Source organism: Astatotilapia calliptera, chromosome 18 (genome assembly GCF_900246225.1).
Source record: "Astatotilapia calliptera chromosome 18, fAstCal1.2, whole genome shotgun sequence".
Taxonomy (NCBI): domain Eukaryota; kingdom Metazoa; phylum Chordata; class Actinopteri; order Cichliformes; family Cichlidae; genus Astatotilapia; species Astatotilapia calliptera.
Window position 1 is genome coordinate 29,426,637 of NC_039319.1, and position 17,799 is coordinate 29,444,435.

The following is a 17,799-nucleotide window of genomic DNA, read 5'->3' on the forward strand; positions in this document are numbered from 1 at the left end:
GTCCCTGTAGGCTGGGTTCGTGTTTCCTCTAATTATCAAAATGGGGACCTTTCTTGTTTTCTCTGGGGCAACCATATTTTGTCCTTCAAGTTTTCCCACTTCTTTGTACATCCCCCTTACACCCATTCCGGCAGTTTCGTCAGTCCCTTTCCAGGAATGTGCTTACATTTGTGAGTCCTTGATGGTATGATTATTATTCTTATGTTGAGATGATGATTGCCTTTTGAAAGGCAAACCTGTTGACCACCACCACACTGGTTATCTCTGCAAAAGGTAGCATCAGTAAAAATACCCTGCTGAAAATCTGCCACACCCACCGTCGAATGTTGAAACAGTCCTTACACGTGAATGCTCCCTTAATGCCGCCTTAACCCACTCCACCCACTAGCTTCATATTCAACTAGTAGTTAAGAGAGCTACCAGTCTTTTTTTTAAAAATAAAAAAAGAACTTTTCACTAACTACACTTCATTTTTTTTTTATGAAGCCACAAGTTTTACTTTTTCACAGCAAATGAAAATGGATTATTTCAGTGCATCCTTGAGTGAGTTTGTGAAAGTTTCATTGTTGGCCTCATTCTAACACTTTTGTGTCGCTCTCCCTGCTGAATTATACAGGCAGATGGAATGGAGAGAGAGAGGGAGAGACACTCAGGTAGTCGAGAGCAATAAAGGAACTGATAGAGGCAGGAAAAGAGTGTGTTTTAAATGGAGGTCAGGAATAGAGTGAGATTTAAGGGTCATGGAGCATGACTGGAAGAGAGTGGAGAGAGGCCAGAATAACATAGTGGGTAAAAAGCAAGTGGATGCCTTAAAACAGGACGATAAGTAAATCTGTTTCATCCCATTTCAGCCTTCAGTGTGCTTCTTCCTTTCTCTATTCTTCATTTCAAGGTCTGTTATAGACCAACACAGCAGAGGTGTGGACTCGAGTCACATGACTTGGACTCGAGTCAGACTCGAGTCATTAATTTTATGACTTTAGACTTGACTTGAAAAAATGTTCTAAGACTTGTGACTTGACTTGGACTTTTACACCAATGACTTGGGACTTGAATTGGACTTGAACCGGTTTACTTGAAAAGACTTGATATTTTACCCCAAATATAAAATTTAACATGCATATTATATAGAGATTGAAAATGTGACGTCATTCACGGGTAGAACCGCAAAGGATTCTGGGAACTCGTGGCAATCGGTACTAGCGCACGCAGGCTTTCAATTAAAATCAGTTATACAGCGATAAAAAGAAACACAAAAATGTCAAGAAGCCGTTGTATTATTAACTGCAATAGCCGGTCGCATGACAGCCACGGGAAGCCGACGGGTAAAGAGATCGGTTGTTATCGGATTACGTTGTTGAAGAGAAATTGTTCCCGAAGTAACAAAGAGGCGACGGATGGCCTGGATTGCAGCCATTCAAAGACCAAATATAACGTCCTAGAACCCTCCAGCTCACAGGTTAGTCTGCTCCAAGCATTTACACGAAGGTCAGTCTGCTGTTGTAGTTAATGCGTCATTTTCATAACATAATTGGTGATATAGGTTACAAGCAAGTCTGGCGCTGAACAGAAATTGTCGCGCTATGCTCCTTTGTTTATTGTGCATAAATAGTGAATTGTCCTGACACAACATTGCGTTTCGCTTCTGTTATTATGGTACACTGACAAAAACATATACTTTTATTCACAGGGTAAAGCAGTTTTTTTGTATCACTAATTGCCCAGTACGATTACAGCATACAATATTATTGTCACTGCTACATTTCTGTGATGCTACCAGAAATTATTTCCACTACTAATTAATTACCGTTGAGCTCAAAGGTCCTATTAATAAACGGTTAAGGAATGTGTATTTATGACGACGATTTGTGAGACTGGTAAACTTATGATACGTACGATGGTCTTTCGTTCTACACGGTGCATTTCAAGGTCCTGCACCCATCCGTCGGTAAACTGTACCTGGGCTTGTTGCAGTGACCTGAAGTTACTAAACTTCATGAGTGTATGCACTCACTCCAAGAACCGTATGATTATAAATATGCATATAAATATGCTACGATGAGATAGCTGACTTCATCTAACTAGCAAATGTTGTCCAGGCTACGTTGGTGATACAGTTTTTTTTAATATGTATGATATTTTTGTCATGCGATTTTAAAGCTGGTCCTACAACCGCATCCAAGAATAACATGCAGCTTATCTCAGAACTGTCGGTGAAAATTATTCTTGGAGCTAGGTTTAATTGAGCTGCATTTTAAAGAGGTGCAATTTCACAATTTGTGTATATTTTCTAAGTTCACTATTTTGTCATGTGTTGAGAAAAACACAGATTTTAAAATTACATGGTCTAATATTTACATTTAGCATAACTGCAACATTATTTTTTCGTTTTGTTTTTTTTAAAGACTCGAAAGGACTTGAAATTCAAAGTTTCAGACTTGTGACTTGACTCGGACTTTTACACCAGTGACTTGAGACTCGACTCTGACTTGCCTGACATTACTTGAGACTTGACTTGTGACTTGAGGATAAAGACTTGAGACTTACTTGAGACTTGCAAAACAATGACTTGGTCCCACCTCTGCAACACAGTCCTGCTTGTTGTATTCACGTTTAGTCTTTCTCCCATAAAAAAGAAATACATTGTATAACACGTGGGATGTAAAGTAGGTTACAGAATGCCTTCAAGGCCACAGACAGACGAAGTCTTTACACAATAACTGACTGTTGTAGAAAGTAAGAGTCATTTGAAAACAGTTACATAAAAGCAGCTTGACAGAAATAAAGTCTGTTTGTAAGGTGGCTTTTGACACTGGTCAACAAATTTCTTGTAAATCATTTTAGCTTTCTTCAGACTGCTAACCCAGATTCTTCTTTTTTAAAGATCATTTTAATGAATTTAATGAACAGGATTTTTCTCCTTAAAAAATTTGCACATTGTGCAGGCTCAGTAACCACGTCCTTGGCCAGTGCTCATCACCCTTATTAATTCGACTCTTTTTCATTTTTCCCATCAGGACAAGGACTCCTGTCCCAAAGCGCTTTACAGCTTAACAATCAAGATGCCTATGCAGCAGCTGGTTACCATAGTAATCAAGGGCTGACACTTGGAGAATCAGTCCCAGGCCGCAGTGGGCAAATCGGAGGAGCAGTCCACAGCTACAACCAGGTGCTTGTTCCTCTGATTTACCTTCTCCAAATGCCCTTTCTCCGGCCCTCTGTCTTCTTCGTGTCTCCTGTCCCGTGTCCTCCTAACCTGTGCGCTCTTCTTCACCCTCCTTTCTTGTCCTCTTACATCTTCATTCACATCTGTCTCCCCCTTCCTTTCTCCCTCTCTGTGTGACCCCTTCTTCCCCTCATCTGTCTTATGTTTCTTCCCTCCACCCATCTTCAGGTGACATCCAGCCGTGCAGCTGCCCAGTTAGCAGGCACAGACTCTCCTTCACAGTCCCAGAGAGACTCATTTGCCCAGCAGGCCTTTGGCAGCGCTTTCCACATGTCCACAGAGGGCGGACCTGCACCTGCTGGACCATCCATGTATTACTCGTGTGCCACTTTGCCTGCACAGGTACATATCCCTAAAGGTATTACTATGATGCTTCAGTTGTTGTGTGACTGATGCGTTCTCCACTGCTCCTGTACACACTGCAACCAAAGTGTATTGAAGGGTTTCATGTAGCGATTGGATAATTTCTAATGCACTAATACTGAAGTCAAATTCAAGCTGCTTCCATTGATCTCAAAAGATACAAGCTGTAGTATTTTCACACGTTTTCAACACAGAGTCAGCAAGCATTGTTCGGGTAATCGTTGTGGCAAAGGCCACCAAATCTCTGCCAAATTACGTGTCTATTTCACACATCCCGCTGACAAACCCACAAAAGAGAGACAGAAAAAGCTTTTGTTAACAAATGTTAAAATCTCAGAACCACTGAACAAATTCAACATTCGACCTTATGTTGCTCAACATGTTTGTGGAGAAAAACCTGTGAAGCAGAATGTGTCTTACATATTCACTGGATGGTGTCAGTGTCTGTTGCAAAGGTATCCAAACTGAGCCCGCTCTTTCTTTTATATACATTATCGTTATTCTTGCAGGAACTGTTACTACAAAGTCCCGTTTAGTTGACTTTATTTCTGTAATTTTGGTAACTATAAAGTCATTACGTTAAACGTGACACGTGAGAACGTAACATTGCATTCGCAGTTACATGATCACTGCATGTGTGACGATGTTCATGCAAAGCTTTGTTCAGATTCCCATTACGGAAGAGAATGTGTGCATAAAGACATTAATACATACATATGCTATCATCACTATAGTTAGAGGTTATCAATATCGTTTCATTGCTTTGGAAACAGTCAAATAACAATTTAATTAACTTTAGGATTTATTACCCATGATTCTGATTTTTTTATTCATGTAACAGTGATTATTAGAAAGTGTGCAGCCTTCTGGTTGTTGGCTGCCACAGGGAAAAACCAAAAAACATCAAACTTGCACTAACATGTGCTGTAACAGGTGGCGATTTACACTACTGTTCACTCATTAGTTCATTTTTCATAATTCTTTATTGTAACTCCGTTGAACATTTAAACTGATTTACCTTCACTTTTCCGGTGTATCACAACTTGACCACGCTCGTCCAAATTAACAGTGTTTTAAATTGTCCCTTTAGCTCTGTGCCTGAAAGGCATTGGAAATATTTGTTCAACCAATTCAATTCTGAGGGAACTTCATTTGGCGGCCCGTTGCTCACGGCTGCATTTCAAGTTCATTTGGTTGTAAAAGTTTACAGTCGTGACTTCATGTTTGGTCTGATAACCCAGAGCTCTTCATCAGGATGTTATCACGGATTAGAGTTTCTGCTCTCTGGTTTTCCAGCTCCGGGGGGGGAGTTGTTCATCTCTATGGAAGTAATGATAGGAATAAGAAGAGAGGATGAATATTTAATGTGAGTGACATTCCCAATTAATGAATTACAAATCTTGCATTGCAGCGCGTAAGCTCCCCTCTGCAGGCGGTGGGATCTCCTACCAAGCTGCAGCGGCTGGGATCAGCCTCTGCTGACATGCCCAGCTACGCCACGCTACAGAGAGTGTCCTCACCCAAGCAATCACCCAGCCGACTCGCCAAATCCTACAGGTTGGTCTGACTCTATACACAAATTATACATCGATTTGAAGAATATATCTTTACTAACCGAAGGCTTCTGACCAAATCCTCGAAGTACTCACATGTGGCACCGCTGCTAATACGGCTGCATTGGCTCCCCATTGAATTCAGAGTCCATTTTAAGATTCTGGTTCTGACATTCAGAGCTCTTCATGGACAAGCACCAGCCTGCATCACTGAACTTCTATAGCCCTATGTCCCTAGCAGGTCCCTGAGGTCACGTGATCAGGGCCTACCTGTTATACAGCATACAAGGCTGAGAACTAAGGAAGACGGAGCTTTTGCAACTGTGGCCCCCAGACTGTGGAACTCTCTCCCACTGAGCTAAAGATCTGTGGACTCAGTAGTCTATTTTAAAAACAACTAAAAACACATCACTTTTTGTCTGTTTTTGTTTTATACCTTGTTATCTCTGTGTGAAGCACTTTGTGACCTTTTGTCCAGAAAGGTGCTATGTATATAAAATTTTAAATGGTAAATGGCCTGGATTTGTATGACGCTTTACTTAGTCCCTAAGGACCCCAAAGCGCATCCACCTATTCACACACTGGTGATGGCAAGCCACATTGTAGCCACAGGTCCCCTGGGGCGCACTGACAGAGGCGAGGCTGCCAGACACTGGCGCCACCGGGCCCTCTGACCACCAGAGGGGCTCGAACTGGCAACCTTCTGATTACAAGACAAACTGCCAACTCTTGAGCAACGATCGCCCCGTGGCTTACTTTACTTACTAACTTACCAGTTTATGCTGTGGGGGCGTCTTGGGGACCTACCTGAGAAGTAAAATCCCAAAGTGGAGGGGCACAGAGAAACTCAATAGGCTTGGCCTATCCCATGGTCACAAAATAGGCCCTGTACACTTTAAGTGTTATACAGTATTTGTTACTTATTTTGTTACAGTAAGTCGTCCAGGTTTTGTAGCTACCTCCACCATGTTTGACTGTTGGTATGATGCTGTTTTTACGAAATGCTGCGTTAGTTTTACAGCCGATGTAACAGGACTCAAAAACCTTTTGTCTTGTTAGTCAACAGAATATTTTCCCAAAAGTCTTGAAACTCATCACAAAGTTTTTTGGCAAATGTGGAATGAGCCTTTGTGTTCTTGCTCCTTGGAACTCTCCCATGGATGCCATTTCTGTTGAATCATGAACCTTAACTGAGGCCTGTGGTTCTATAGATGTTGTTCCGGGCCTGGGGTGACCTCCTGGATGAGTCATCAATATGCTCTTGGAGTAATTTTGGTAGACCTGGGAAGGTTCACCAATGTTTCAAGTGTTCTTCATTTGTAGGTAATGGCTCTCACTGTGGTTTGCTGAAGAATTTTGTAACTCTTTACAAGGTGACAGATGTCAATTAACTTTGTTTTTCAGCTGCTTCTTTAAGATTGTGGGATGATGTGTTGCTTTTTGAGATCTTTTAGCCTACTTCACTTTCTTTTTTAGTCATTTCTTGATTTAACAGGTCCAGCAGTTATCAGACCTGAGTGTGACCAGTGAAGCTGAACTCAGATTTCCAGAAAATGTTTTAATTTAACAAGGAGGGACAGTCAGTTTTCCAAACAGGGTCATTTAGAACTGGATAGTTTTTTTACCCCTGAATAGGTTAAATCAATTAAAAAAACATTTTTTTGTATTTACTCGAGTTATTTCTGTCTAATGTTAAAAATTGTGTTATGACCTGAAACAAGTAAATGTGATAAATATGCAAAAAATCTAAGAAATCATGGGGCAGATACTTTTTCACTGCACCGTGCATCATCAGAGGTAATGTACCGGCACCAAGATGAACATTAACAGATTCCCATATCCTGCCACAACAACTGACAAAAGCTACAACAGAGGTACAAATGGGTACAAACATGCTCACTGCTGTTAATTTACCAAATTGTAAATGATCTTACTGTAGATGATCACAGCAGGTTATGGCATTTCCTCTGTACAGCTTGGACTGAGAATGGTGACACACAGATGACAGAATACTCTGTGTACTGTTGGTAGGCTTTATTAATTCCTTGTCACGAAAGGTGTTTGACCGAGCCAAGCACGCAGCAAGGGCTCTCTCTGCTGTACAGTTCTGCCTTTATGCAAGGGACATTTAGAATATGTGAATTTGCATGTCTGTGCTCTGACTTGCACTGGAAAATCGAGTTCTAGGTGGCCTGCTGCAATGGGGAAAGGGCTGAATTAGCAGCCATGTACACACTGGAGTAAGATCATAAACAGTTCAGCTCAATTCACGTTTGTTGGGGGGTTTTTTTTATATGGTGCCAAATCACAACAACATTTGCGTTTTATACTCAGTGTTGGGAAGGTTACTTTTTAAATGTATCCCACTACAGATTATAGATTACATGCCCCAAAATGTATTTGTAATGTATTCCGTTACGTTACTCAATGAGAGTAATTGAGTAATACTGTTACTCAATGAGAGTAACGTATTCTGAATACTTTGGATTACTTAATATATTATCATGCTTTTTACAACTACATGAATGTACTATTGCTGTGTGATTTATTACCATTACTGAAGAATACTCGCCATACCAACTAGAGTTTTAAATCTTAAAATGAGTAACAGTAGGGTGGACATTAGGTACGGCTGCACTTTTTGCTGCGATCTTCCATAGAAAATTATTCCACGCGTATATAAAACACTAACACTCTGCCTTGATATTAAATAATTTTTTTGAATAATAATTTTTAAAAATATTTCTTCACGTCAAGTACGGGTGACATGGGCCGTGAGATTGAGACACAGGCATTAGAGCCTCTTAATGCGTGTTTTGTTTGGGTTTCCACCGGCGTGGAATTACCAAAAATAAAGAGGGCATAGCCTAACATATGAAACAAGAAAAGACTGCCGTGTAATCCATTTATTTCAACACAGTAACTGTATTCTGAATATCACCTTTTTAAACGGTAACTGTAATGGAATACAGTTACTCATATTTTGTATTTTAAATACGTAAAGGCGGTACATGTATTCCATTACTACCAACACTGTTAATACTGTAAGGTAAAGATGCTATAGAGAAAACCCCAACAGACAATCCCCTATGAGCAAACACTTTGAGCAGTGGAAGGAAAAACTCCATTTGAACAGCCAAAAGAAGAGAGCACCAGAGACAGGACAGAACATACACTATTGGAGAAAGAAGACAAAATGTAATGACATGCAGCAGTAGTATATAAACACCCGGGGAACGAAAAAAGGTGAGCGAGAGAATGCTCAGTGTGTCACAGGGAATCACGTAGCAGCATAATTAACGGATGCTTCGGGGTCACCTGATCCGGGCCTGACTATAACCTTATCAAAATGGGAAGTTTTGAGTCTAACCTTAAAAGTAGAGAGCATGTCTGTGGCTGTTGGTGAGGAAAAATTGTTGCAGATAACCAGTTTTCACTGACTGCTATTAAAAAAAACAGTGAGGAGATGGAAAATTATTTAAATCACTGCAGTGCATTGTGGGAAGGTGCCAGAAAATGATGCACCACAGCTAAGGCTTCCAGAGGCGTGCAAGAGCTCTTAATCGTTAGTTATCCGTATGACATTGACTAAACAACGACTTCACATTTCAGGTTTAAAGAACACACGAGACCTCTCCTCTGTTTCACATCTGAGTCGTTTTTAAGTCGTGTTAGTTTGGCAACAAGAAAAAGTTTAATATCAGACATTTTTATTTTTATCCAGGAATGTCACGATTTGCATAGAATGTTTTCTATAATGGAAACAAATAAAGGTGCTACATCATCCTGTCTTTAACGTTCGACGGATCGATTGAAGGGTTCAGCACTCCACGCGTGATCAGGAAATCTGTACTGAAAAGTAAAGATTTAAAAGTAAAACTCCCCTAATGAAGTAGCAGACTGTTGGTGGGCCAGTCTTTACAAGCTCATGCTGTGGAGCCAAATGTTGTTCAAACCCACAGAATTTTATTTTAAATTCAAGTAGAGATGCTTTCCAAAAAATATGATACATTTGGGGGAAATGTATACAGCAAATCCCTTATTAGAATGGTATATTATATGCCAATAACCATGGATTAGCAATATGATATGTGTGATGTAAATGTAGGTTAAAATAACAGTAGAAAATACTGATGATTAAAAAAGCTAAAATCAAATTTCACCTCCATTTGAAGGTAAATAAAATGTGATTAAAGGGAACAGAGTATTCATTTACTCATTGATTTTCCAATAATTGATACAAGTATCCACTAATATAATTAAGTGAATACTATTTAATACACAAGGGACTCATAGTGCTTGTTTAATATTCAGAAAAGATTAGTCTTGGCAGCTACTGAACAAATAAACATGACTTTAAGGATTAAAGCAGAGGTGTGAAATAAAGCGCAGTTTGATGTGGGTAAAACCATGAAGAAAAACCTCCCTTTAAATGCATTTACCTTTAAACCCAATTGCCTACTTTTTCCTTTAAAGAACTTGAGAAGAAAAAAAAGATCATCGACAGCCTGACTTTCAACTGCTGTGTAGTTTAGGCTAACACTGACGTCACCACACCAGGAATAGCAGTAAAAAAGGTTAATAACGTGTCCTTATCTAGTTTCAGACTAGATCAGGACACATTTTTGAAAAACTGTCCAGTGAGCTGTATTTGACCCTTTTCAGTCCATTTCCAAAGACATGCTCGTTAGTTTAACTGGTGATTCTAAATTGGTGTGAGTGTGAGTGGGTGCCTGTCTGTCTGTGTCAGCCCTCAGATGGCGACCGGCCTAGTGTGCACCACACCTCTCACCTAAGATGGTAGAGAAACAATTAAGGAAATACATGGATGATGGATCTCTGTAGCTGTAGTTACAGACACTTTGATTGCCAGATTTTATTCTTCTTTTTCTGTTTTTGTTGACTACTGTTTGGTGAAGTTTCACTATTTAGGTGAGGTCTGAAAAAGGCCTGAATGCTTCTGTTTGGCGCAACACTAGATGGGTACACAAAACTCTGTGTGAGATTAGAACTCGGATATGCATGTCTGCTGCACCGTTATCGATGCATCTGTGTTTTACACTGTGCTATTCATCTTTGTCTCTTAATCTAGGTTGATGTTTGCTCTCTTTCACTTCTATTATGTTTATGAATGTAATTTCATTCTAGACAAAACACAACATGTTCACGCAAAAAGTCCAACAGTTTCCGTGTCTCCTCCTCTCTCAGCACCTCATCCCCCATCAACATGGTAGCATCAGGTGCTGGCGGCTCGTCCTCACCGCTCCCCATGGTAGCCTCTCCAGGGGGAAATCACTCCTCGTCACCCATACACCAGCTTAGCTCTGCGGTGGGGAGCTATGCCACCCTGTCGCCCACCAAGCGCATGCTGCATCACATCGGAGCAGATACCTACAAGATTTCCCACGAGCTGTACGCTAACGCAACCCTGCAAAGGCCTGGTAGCCTGGCAGGTAGAGGTCAAGACACCTTTATGATTACTTTTCTATGTGTGTTTCTGTCAAATGCCATTGAGTCTTGTCAAGTCATTCATTTTCTACTTTTTTCCTGAACATGTAGAAACATTTTCTACATTTGTGGCCTTTTCCCCCTGTAGCTTTGTAAACAAATGTTAACAAATGACTAAAGTTTGTCAAGATTTTATTTCAAATGTATTAGATGTTCTTTGTAATAAATAAGATAAGACCCTCAAATTCAAAATAAAGTTTGCTTTATTTGTTTTTTTAAACATTTCCCCAGCATACAGTATCCCTAATTTATTGTGTATTCTTTTGCTTTCAGGGTAAATGGCTATTTTTTTATTTATGACTAGAGCAGAAGCAGTCCAGTACATGAAAGCATATCTATTAATGCATTTCATCATTTATTTTCATTTGTAGTCGAATTTGTCATTCAGTGTTATCCCACGAGAATATTTTTATAAATCTACACATGCATCCATCTGTCACTATGTCTAACTTCCACCGCCTTGTGTTCTCCAGGGTCCAGAGGTTCCTACAGTAGCCAGCACAGTCACCTGGGCTCCGAACTGCGACCCCTGCAGTCCCCTGAACACCACATCGACCCCATCTATGAAGACAGAGTCTACACCAAACCTAACATTAGAGGACAAGGTGAGATCTGGAGAAGGGAAATACGACGGTTCAGTGTTTGGAGTGTGCCTGTAGAAGATGGGGGAGATGCTTCAGAGTTTTCATGTGACGCATCTACCCCAATTTTGATGAGCAAGCCACTAGACGGGGATAAGAGATGACTGGCAGGAGTGCAAACACTGACTGGACGAAATCCTTATGTGGACAATCAGTTCAAAAGAAAACCAACATAGTGGTTCACTTACTGTGTTATAAAATAGGTCCAACTAAAGAGGGCCTCACCTCTCAAAAGGTGACACTACCAGAATACATTGCATTGGTTAGATAGATAGTGAATGGGAAGTGTGTGTTACAAACATGTACAGTAGCAGTCAGGTAAAGAATATGGAAGAGATGAATTGTGGGAAATGTAGGATCTAGCATTTAGTGCAAGATTGACCCAGAATAGAAGAATAACACTCTGCTTGTGATGCTTTGATTTCAGCTGTGCGTCTCTTCCAAGTGTTCTAACTTGGAGTAATTGTAGTGCTGAATAACTGCAGCACCCACTGTGAGCTGAGACTTCGTTTCTTTTAGCCTGTAGTAACAACCGGCAATTAGTAAATGACTTATTTGAACCTGCAGTAACACTTGGGCTTGATTATACCGTGGCTGCGAAGACGGCCACCAAAACGTCTTCAAACAAGTCCATGACCATAAATAACTGCAGTGTGTAAATCACCCAGGGAATCATCTAGATTTAAAAATCAGTGAGTAACTATGAGAGAAAATATCTTTTATAAAGGAACAGGTCTGTAAAATCCTCACAAAGAGAGCAGGAAAAAGGCACAGCATGGTGCCTCTCAGAAGGCAGGTGTTTTGTAATGGTGTGCTGTTATATTAAAGGCTGATGTACATAAGAGATTTCCTGGTTCCATCTGATCGTGCAGCGCTTTTTTCCCAGATCAGGTAGGCAAATCCAATTGGGGTCTCAATGGCAATTTGTCTCTCAGTCACAGTCTGTTAACTAATTAGTTTCAAGGCTGAAAATTAATCTCAGTTAATCCCATGGGCGTTAGCTTGGGTGCTTTGAAATCAAAGCAAATCAACCATGTCCTAAAATGTTGTTGATACTGTGCTGCCAGTTCGGTCGTCTCAACTGTGAACGTTTCCATAAAGAGATGTGCACAGCAAAAAGAGGAAAAATTACTGTCAGTTTCCTTCCAAAATATAGTTTCACTCTGCTAATTAAAAGATCCGAGGTCACTTCTGTCACGCTGGCTCCCCGTACACACGCATAAACTGCTTTGATGCATTGAAATAGCTCGGTCATCATCTCCAGCTGCGCGCGTATGAATGAGAGTCCCGACAGCAGCCAAACGCCACACTGTTTTTCAGATACCTGTTTTTTTTCTTCTGTTGAAGCCTGACTATGTTTCAAGGTCAATTCAAAGAGCATCAATATGAGGAGCAGACTTGGAAATTTCACATCACAGGTGAATTTCCTCAGGGCTTGACAAGGTCCCTGTAGTTATCAAGTTGCGCACACACGCACACAAAGAAATGACCCAGCACACCTCCCTCAGGGCAGGCTCAAGACTGTCATGCCCAAATGGTTCCCAAACTGCTGTTTAACGAGAAGATAATTCATGTGTGTGTGTAAAACATGGCAAATGGCCTTCGCTGGTCTGCGTTAAAGTGTTTTGATGTTTTTGCACAAAGTGTGCAACAGCCCTGAGGCTACAGACCCTCGCTATGGAGAATTTATTAGAGCTAGTCTGACAAACTGCAAATGTATTCAATAGTATGAACAGCCAAACTGTCTTTCTTGCCACTCTGCCTTCCATACAATAAATATGAAGCTACAGCAAGCATCAAATTAGCTTCAAATTAGCTCAAAGCTGTTCTTGACGCATTGGAAAACAGCTAGCTTGGATCTCCCCAAAGCTAACAAACTCCTATACCAGCACTTCTAAAGCTAAAAATTGTAAAACTAACGTATTTTTTAAACAAAAGACAAAGAAAGCTAAGAATCTAATATGTGTGCATTTATATTGTTTTCTTGCTGCTGTGCAACTAATCATTTTCAACAAGCAGATTACCCTTATGAATACAGGCTTTCTTAAACATTAGGAGCTAATTTCAGTACCGTGTCCATAGTAAATTTTGAGTGGCTAAATCTTAACAAAGAAGTGTAAAATATTGAGTTTCCAACAGGATGCAACCACCCTTTTCCTTCTAAGCCACACAGACTTTGTAGATCTCTAAAAGGGGGCCGTTTATCACCTGGTGGCCAATATTGCTGTGGTTGGTGGGTGAGTGCACTGCAGGACATGGTGACAGAATAGTGATCTAATGACTGGTGCAATCTGGCTATGCTTTAAAGTGAAGGAGGGAGGTCTGGTGCATGCATGTTTCACGTGTGTTTCTGATTTTCTTATCTGCTTCATTATTTCTGTTTGTTTTCTTTATTTTTTTAATGACTTTTGCTTTTTTTATTCTTTTCTTTCCACTTATTTTTCTGTGTCACTTTCTTCCATTGGTGCTGGTCTTGTGTGCGTATGTGTGTTTGTACATCCTTGTGTTGGTGCTCATGTTTGGTTGCGATCCCCTGCTCCTTGCCCTCCTTGTCTACATCAAATCCCAGTGGTGAACCAGTTGTACCAAGAGGTCCTCAATTATCTGCTCTGTCCCTACGCTCCTCTTTCCACTTTAGCCCCACCCTCCCCCGGTGTCGACCCAATCCCCTTACAGCGAACGGGAAGCCAGAGCGCCACCGCCACCTTCCAGAGAGGCAGCTTTGCCACGGGAGGCGGGGCGGCCGACTACGCCAATCCGTACCGCACTCTGCAGTTCTGTCCGTCGACCGAGTCGCCTTACAGCAAGTCAGGCCCCGCCCTCCCCCCTGAGGCGGCGCTGGGCCGATCCCCATCAGTGGACAGCATCCAGAAGGACCCAAGGTGAGAAAAGACGGCCATTTTCACTTCGAATCAGCTCTGGCTTATTAATGAGACCCTTCGTTCTGCTCCCTTTCCACTTTTCACTAAACTTACTGAGGGCCAGATTCACCAAGTGAAACATGAATTATTAAAGGAAATATCAATAGTATCATTAACCTGAGCAACATTGAGCTTTTTTTAATGAAGAAAAGAGTTTGATTGAAAACCGCAAACGTGGTGTCAGAGCTGGAAGTGCGACATGGCGACACCCACAGTTTGCAGCACATCGGCACATAATTGACTGTCAGGATTTGACAGTGGAGTGCAGAAAAAGACTGGCTGAATCTGGGCTTTAGTATGAGGCACACATCACGCCGCATCTTTCACTGTCCTCTCTAGTTTGCCTGGTGTTGGGGCGTGTTCACACTGTTGTACCAATGCCTGTGCACACCTCTAGGTCCAATTTAAGAGTTTGCTGCTGCTGTTAGGAGTGGAGTGGCTCTCTGTCAGTGGCAATCAGTCACGTTCTGTGCAGCAGGTAGACAAAGTTAATGCGGAAAGTCTGCATGAAGTCGTCTTCTAGACCAGGAGATATCTCTGTATGAGTGTGGATGTCTGAGAGAGAGAGAGTGACACATTAAAAAAAAGAGTTAGAGAGACATAAAGAGACAGTGTAATAGCTGTTTTTATCACTCTTTTGTCCTAGTTAAAATGAAGTTTGAAATACTATTCCAATACTGTCTTGGATTTCTCTTTTATTTTTTAGCCTCTTCTTTGTAATGGCTGCACAGACTAGCTGTCAGAAATAGAAGTAGCCTAATTAAAGCTGAACTGTCTGTTTGGGATATGTTAGTTCAGGTACAGGCAGCGGATATGTTTATTTTTCCACAAATTTATTTCTCTAATGAGGAGCTCACTTTCTCTTGAATTGCTTATTGTGAAATTTAGAAACTCAAAACTATCTTTTGTTTCATTAGCTCTCTTTGCTGTTGTTGTCGTCATTGCTCTTACATTCACCCATTGTCCAAGTGTTTATTTCTGTGTGCACATTGCACTCACGTCATTTGTTTGGTCACTCTTTAGCTCTGGCATCATCGTTGTGTACCTTCAACACATCTGCACTGCTACATTTAAAGGGCGGACTTTTGATGCATGGCATTTTGCTTTACGCTCACGACATGCACACGACATGCCGATGTAAGCGGCATCTAAAGTCATACGAGTAGCTTGTTAAAGGGAGGGTCCGGTGTTATGCTACATCTTTCTTACTCTCAAAAAATCCCATTCAAAAAGGCTCAAACTCTTTGTTTGTACCGTCTGACTTTTCTACATTTTCTTTGACACGCTCAGCAGCTGAACACAATAAAGACTTTCAGATCTTTGAAGATAAAACAAATTGAGGCCCACTATTTTTCTTGAAGCAGCTAGGGACTGTAGCTTCTAGTAAGCAGTATTTTCTATTAATACGTGCAGAAGTATTTAGAACACTGAAGGATAGTGCCCAATACAGCCCCTAAGTCATGAAGTACGATAGGTCCGAGGTTTTTAATAGGTCTTGGAGAACACCCTATCACACAGAAAAAAAATCTCATTGTGGCCAAAAAGAAGATTATACCAGAGCATAGGTTTTCTGCTTTTTGCCTTTTGTGTGGGATTCATTGGCAGTGAGGGAAATATTGAGTAGAAGCAGACTTATTCATTTAACCTGTCCAGGTTCTGGGAGATTGGTCCATTGGTCAGCACAGCCTATAAGTGCACACACGCTACAGTCATACATGCTGGATTGTTCCTACATGTTTTGCGAACACAGAGTTTATGCATCTACTGATGTCTCAAAAATATTGTGAAAAAAAATTATTTTGTTATTTATTTCAAAAAGGTAAACTTTAAAATACTCTGTAAATGTATGTATATATACATTTAGTACCATTCAAAAGTTTGGGCACACCTTCTCAATTAATGGTTTTTCTTTATTTTTACTACTTTCTGTATTGTAGATCCATAACTGATGACATCAAACATATGAACCAAGATATATGGAATTATGTAGCAAAGAAAAAATTGATAAAAAAAACTGTCTTATATTGTAGATTCTTAAAAGTAGCCACCCTTTGCGTTGCACTGCAAACCCTTGGCCTTCTGTCATTGAGCTTCAAGATGTAGTCACCTGAAATGGTTTTCAATGCCTTGTCAGCTAAGTAAAGAGAAACGACAGTCCATCATTACATTAAGAACTGAAGGTCAGTCAGTCTGGAAAATTGCTAAAATTTTCAATGTGTGTCCAAGTTCAGTTGCAAAAACCATCAAGCACTATGGCAAAACTGGCTCACATGAGGACCATGCACAAGAAAGACCGGCCAAGAGTTGCTTCTGCTTCTGAGGATAAATTCATCCAAGTCATCAGCTTCAAAAATCACAAGTTGGCATCACCTAGGATTAGAACCGAGATAAATGCAGCACAGAGTTCCAGTAGCAGACACATCTCTACATCAACTGTTCAGAGGAGACTGCGCGAATCAGGCCTTTATGGTCAAATAGTTGCTAAGAAAACACTACTAAGGAAAAGCAGCAAGCAGAAGAGATTTCTTTGGGCCAAGAAAAACAAGGAATGGACAGTTAGACCAGTGGAAATCTGTGCTTTGGTCTGAACTTTGGTTCCGCCCGCTGTGTCTTTGTGCGATGCAGAAAAGGTGAACGAACAGTTTCTACATGCATGGTTCCCACTGTGAAGCATGCAGGAGGAGTTGTGATAGTGTGGGGATGTTTTGCTGGTGACACTTTTGGGGATTTATTCAAAATTGAGGGCACACTGAGCCAGCATGGCTAACACAGCATCCTGCAGGAACATGCCATCCCATCCTGTTTGTGTTTAGTTGGACCATTGTTTCTTCAACAGGTTGTGTAAGGGCTGTTTGACCAATAAGGAAAGTGATGGAGTGCTGCATCAAGAGAAGGCCAAGAGTGTGCAAAGCAGTAATCAAAGCAAAGGGTGGCTAATTTGAAGAATCTAAAATATAAAACATGTTTTAAACTTTCACACTTTTTTGTTTACTACATAAATCCATATATGTTCATTCATAGTTTTGATGCTTTCAGTGAGGATGTTGTAAATAGTTATGAAAATGTAAAAAAACAACAACAAAACAAACATTAAATGAGAAGGTGTGTCCAAACTTTGACTGGTAAACCCTTTGTCTTTAAAGTTCCAGCACTGAAGGTTATAGCTCATGAAAACCAGAAATTCAGTACCTCAAATTCTAAGACTACTTTGAGCTGAGTACATAATTCAAACAGTATAAATACTGTGTATGTCTCGTTCTACTTCAGTAAAGACAATTACGATCACCGGGGAAACTGCTGACTTAACAGTTGTTCTAATGATCGACAACCTCGACTTGGAGGGTACACTGCAGAAGGTCATTGCTGAAAAGGCTGGCTGTTCAGAGTGCTGTATTGAAGTGTATTAATGGAAAGCTGACTGGGAGTGGAAAGTGTGTTAGGACTAGCTGCACAATGCACAATCAGCAGAGATGCCTGTAGCTATAAGAGGATTGTCAAGAAAAGAGCTTCAAAGATTCAAGAAATTTGAAGAACTTCACAAGGAGTCAATTCAACAGGTTTCAGTGCATCAAGAGGCAACATGGAAA

At 40.7% G+C, this 17,799-nt stretch overlaps 1 protein-coding gene across 10 annotated transcripts in view; it reads left to right on the forward strand.

The window, feature by feature from the left end:
* ctnnd2b (catenin (cadherin-associated protein), delta 2b) overlaps positions 1–17,799 on the forward strand; it is a 240,231-nt gene that overhangs the window by 142,528 nt on the left and 79,904 nt on the right. For 6 of the 10 annotated variants that reach the window (XM_026149116.1, XM_026149118.1, XM_026149119.1 and 3 more), the window contains 6 exons: positions 3,018–3,169; positions 3,395–3,568; positions 5,001–5,146; positions 10,351–10,601; positions 11,124–11,255; positions 13,930–14,173. In XM_026149116.1, coding sequence (XP_026004901.1) covers positions 3,018–3,169; positions 3,395–3,568; positions 5,001–5,146; positions 10,351–10,601; positions 11,124–11,255; positions 13,930–14,173 — 1,099 coding nt within the window. Of the gene's footprint in view, positions 1–3,017; positions 3,170–3,394; positions 3,569–5,000; positions 5,147–10,350; positions 10,602–11,123; positions 11,256–13,860; positions 14,174–17,799 lie in introns of all 10 variants that reach the window. The other 4 variants (XM_026149115.1, XM_026149114.1, XM_026149117.1 and 1 more) reach the window with 2 other exon arrangements.